Source organism: Saccostrea cucullata, unplaced genomic scaffold (genome assembly GCF_032062105.1).
Source record: "Saccostrea cucullata isolate Sc308-1 unplaced genomic scaffold, CSIRO_AGI_Scuc_v1 ctg1909, whole genome shotgun sequence".
NCBI lineage: Eukaryota > Metazoa > Mollusca > Bivalvia > Ostreida > Ostreidae > Saccostrea > Saccostrea cuccullata.
Window position 1 is genome coordinate 74,324 of NW_026937366.1, and position 3,863 is coordinate 78,186.

General features: G+C 34.6%; 2 protein-coding genes across 2 annotated transcripts; both read left to right on the forward strand.

Moving 5' to 3' along the window:
• The first annotated feature begins 1,340 nt into the window (after positions 1-1,340).
• LOC134248078 (uncharacterized) lies at positions 1,341-2,222 on the forward strand. Its single transcript, XM_062730503.1, has one exon. It carries the CDS (start codon positions 1,341-1,343, stop codon positions 2,220-2,222), a length of 882 nt encoding a protein of 293 aa, XP_062586487.1.
• A 145-nt stretch (positions 2,223-2,367) lies between these two features.
• LOC134248079 (protein lin-41-like) lies at positions 2,368-2,878 on the forward strand. Its single transcript, XM_062730504.1, has one exon. The coding sequence runs from the start codon at positions 2,417-2,419 to the stop codon at positions 2,876-2,878; it is 462 nt and encodes a 153-aa protein (XP_062586488.1). The 5' UTR covers positions 2,368-2,416.
• The last annotated feature ends 985 nt before the right edge of the window (positions 2,879-3,863 follow it).

Below are 3,863 nucleotides of genomic sequence, written 5' to 3' on the forward strand. Positions count from 1 at the left end.
CTATAGATGGTTGACGTTCATGCTGTATTTATCATAATTGTAAACCAACTTTTATTTGCGATGACTTTATTTCGCGATTTACCGAGAGTTAACCAGTTTGTGACAATTGATTTTCGTGATCCAGCCTCTTTTGGATCTGATGTTAATAGACAAAAACGCTTAAATGAATATTAAAGGGAGAAAAAAGTTGCGTTGACAATAAAGGCTTTCTCAAACAACACGAAAATTTTTAGCATGCGAATAAATTTGTTTTACGGTATATTATACTAAATAATTTCAACAATAAAACTCGTTTGATACGAACTATTAGACTGCGCTAAGATATATGATTTTGCGCACGCTTTTTTTATTTTAATGAACGATGTTGCAATGGTTAATAAAGATAGAATTTAAAAAAAAAATATCCTTCAGTATGCTTCTCCTATTAAATTTTCCTCTGATTACAATATAATTTGGCAAACAGGATCACTACATTGAGAAGCATAAATCATTTTATTTTTTGATGCCTGTTGCGAAGTTGCAAATGATAGTACATGCTACTTTTCTTTTGTTATACGTACAGACCAGTAGAGCTACAGTCTCGTCAGAGACTTCTGGTTGCTTTTTATTATTCATTTTAAAACAACAAGGATTTTCCCAAAGAAAAGATAAAAAAAAATTAAACCAATATTGAAATGAGGAATTGTGTCAACATCGGAAGTGCTATTGATAAAGTATCTCTGTAGGTAAAGAAAATTAAGGCTATGTATAGGTAGTAACAGGAACCTTTAACGGTAAGTATATTCATATATTTATCTCATACGTGTGAAGGATGCTACCAGGACCCTAATGTCTACACAAGTCCCTGCATTGTAGTATATTTAATCTAATTATAACTTTATCTCTACATTGACAGATAAAGATATGTCGGGTATTAAAATCACCTGATGAGGTAACAGATAAATCACTAAGATAAATAATGGGAAGAAATTTGTAGAATATGTAGGATTATCAGGGCGGGCCGTGTTTGATTTTAAGGTGAGACAAGATAATAATTTAGTTTTAACACATTAACAAAGCATTATTCATATTTGGAGGATCAAAAATGAAGAAGAATACATTAATTGTTGCAAGACGAGGAGCAGTCATACTGATTATATCAATACGAGGCGTAAAGTCGATTTCCTTTTATATTAAAAAAATCCTATGGACACGCAATTAATTAACGCAGCATCTCTGTCAATTCTAAACTGATTTGTCATATTTTAACATACAGAGATTTTCCTAAGGTTAAAAATATATATATGTCAGTGATACAATTTCAGTCGTTACTAAGAATCATTTTTACTTAAGCCCAAGTGATGGACCCCCTGGACAGAGCTCAAGTTCTCCTCCTCTGTGACCTGTGTCAAAAAGCTGCATTACAGAGTCATTGTGAACTTTGTAAGATTAACCTGTGTAAGGCCTGTGTAGGGGAACATCTCTCTGATTCATCTTTAAGACACAAAGTTGTACCATACAAACACAGAACTTCTACTCCTAATGTTAACTACCCAAGCTTCATTAAAGACATTATAAACAAGGACTTGAAAGAACTGGAAAAAAGAATACTTCCAACATATGAAGAAATTACATTAGAATTTAAATCTGAAAAATTCAACTTGCAAAAGCTTTATGAGAAACTGACAACAGCTGTCACCAAACAAGGAGAAGACTGGCACAGAGAAATTAACATCATTGTCAACAAACAGAAATCTGAAATTAATGAGATGCAAGAAAAACACCTGGCTGCTCTAAATAAACAGAGAAATGAAATCAAGCAGATTACCTCTGATGTAAAACAGAGTATTTTTGATCTGAAGAAAATACTGGACTCCAATGATTCCTCCCTAACCTCTGCATACAAACCCAGGAATGCTGAATTCAGAAGGTTACCTCCTAAAATCATTGTTTCAATACCAAGATTTTCTCTTCATCAGACCAACACAGAACAGCTCCATCAAATGTTTGGTTCACTGTCTGCATTATCCATTTCAACAGAAGAACATGGCTACACAATGAAGACACCAGAAGCTGTATCCTGTCCTCCAGTCAAACTACTGCTTGATGAACCCGAGCTCATCACCACCATAGACACTGGGTATAATCTATTATACAGTATTACCTGTCTCAGTGATGAAGAAATCTGGACACATGTTAATTACAAAAACATAAACTCTACAACCTCCAGGGCAAATTACTGAAGTCAATCCAAACCGAGTCAGGAAACATACAAGGTGATATAACAGTGACAGAGAGTGGAGATGTTTTTTATACTGATCCTGATACAAGAACTGTAAACATAGAGAAGAATGACCAGATACAGGAAGTGGTCAGACTACAGGGGTGGATACCTTACAAGGTCAGTAGTGCCTCCTCTGGTGACCTCCTGATTACCATGGTCAGTGATGATAAACAATCGAAAGTTGTCCGTTACTCTGGTTCCACAGAAAAACAAGCCATTCAGTTTGATAGTGAAAGTAAACCCCTGTATTCATCTGGTGACCTTAAATACATAAGTGAGAACAGGAACCATGATATCTGTGTGGCTGAGTATGGAGCCTGTGCAGTAGTGGTTGTTAATGAGGCAGGAAAATTCCGATTTAGATACACTGGTCGTCCCTCTACTACCAAGGGATCTTTTAATCCAGTCGGCATCACAACAGACAGCCCGAGTCGGATCCTGACATCAGACATTAACAAACACCGTATCCACATCCTCGATCAGGATGGACTGCTCCTCCGTTACATTGATAACTGTTATCTACACAACCCATGGGGTTTATGTGTAGACACCAGAGACAACCTCCTTGTAGCTGAGTTAAACAATGGTAAAGTGAAGAAAATCAAATACATGTAAACAAATGTGTTGTGATAGATTTTTGTCCAAAGAACCAAGAACTTAATGTTTGATTCAGGTTCACTTTCACATATGCATGTGTGTGAGGGAGGGTGTGTGTGTACGTGAAAATATGTGAAAATATTTCAAAAATAAACATAAAGTTATAAAGGAAAATATGAATAGAAGATTATTATTTGATAATAATTAATCCTATCAATATCCTACGCAAGGTTGAAATGACTGCTTAATTAAGATGTAACATTGGAAGACACTTTCTATATCTCATTACGAATACCATGTATATTTGCAAGCATGACAAAGGACAAAATGTTGTTGTGTACATGTTTCCAAGTTGACCCTGAGTATCACAAACTGCACACTGTAGTTCCGATTCTATTGTATTTTTGATGCATTTACAGTGACATGCCTCAAGAATTAATTGATATCTACATCCTTTTAATTTAGCTAGATATATTTGTATTTCATCTAAGGAATTTTTTATTAACCAAAATAATTAAGTTAATGAAATACTTTTTTATGTTTTTGATGGATTTATTGGTGCCAGATGACAAGGATAGACTGTATATATAACAAATATAAGAAATCTGATACTCATCAAACTTTATTGTAATTGTTTTCTTCTGGATTAAATTCACATATATATATATATAACATAGTCAAAAATTATTTCAACAGATAGTAATAGGTCAAGTTCCATGTGATATGGACTTAATATTAGAATCCTTCCTAGATGTACAGTATATTTTCTCTGAATGTCTTTATTTCAAGTCATATTCATACACAACATCAACCACATCACTATACACGATTCTTTTTCACAAGTTTTTCAGAGGTATCGCGATTTGTCACCGTTGTCGTCGGCCGCCATTACGGTGCTGACAGTGTGATAAGAGTGACAGTAAGCACTACGAATAAACAGGTGATGAATACATTGTTATACCCCCGCTTGAAAAGCGGGAGGGTATATAGTAATCGTTAATTC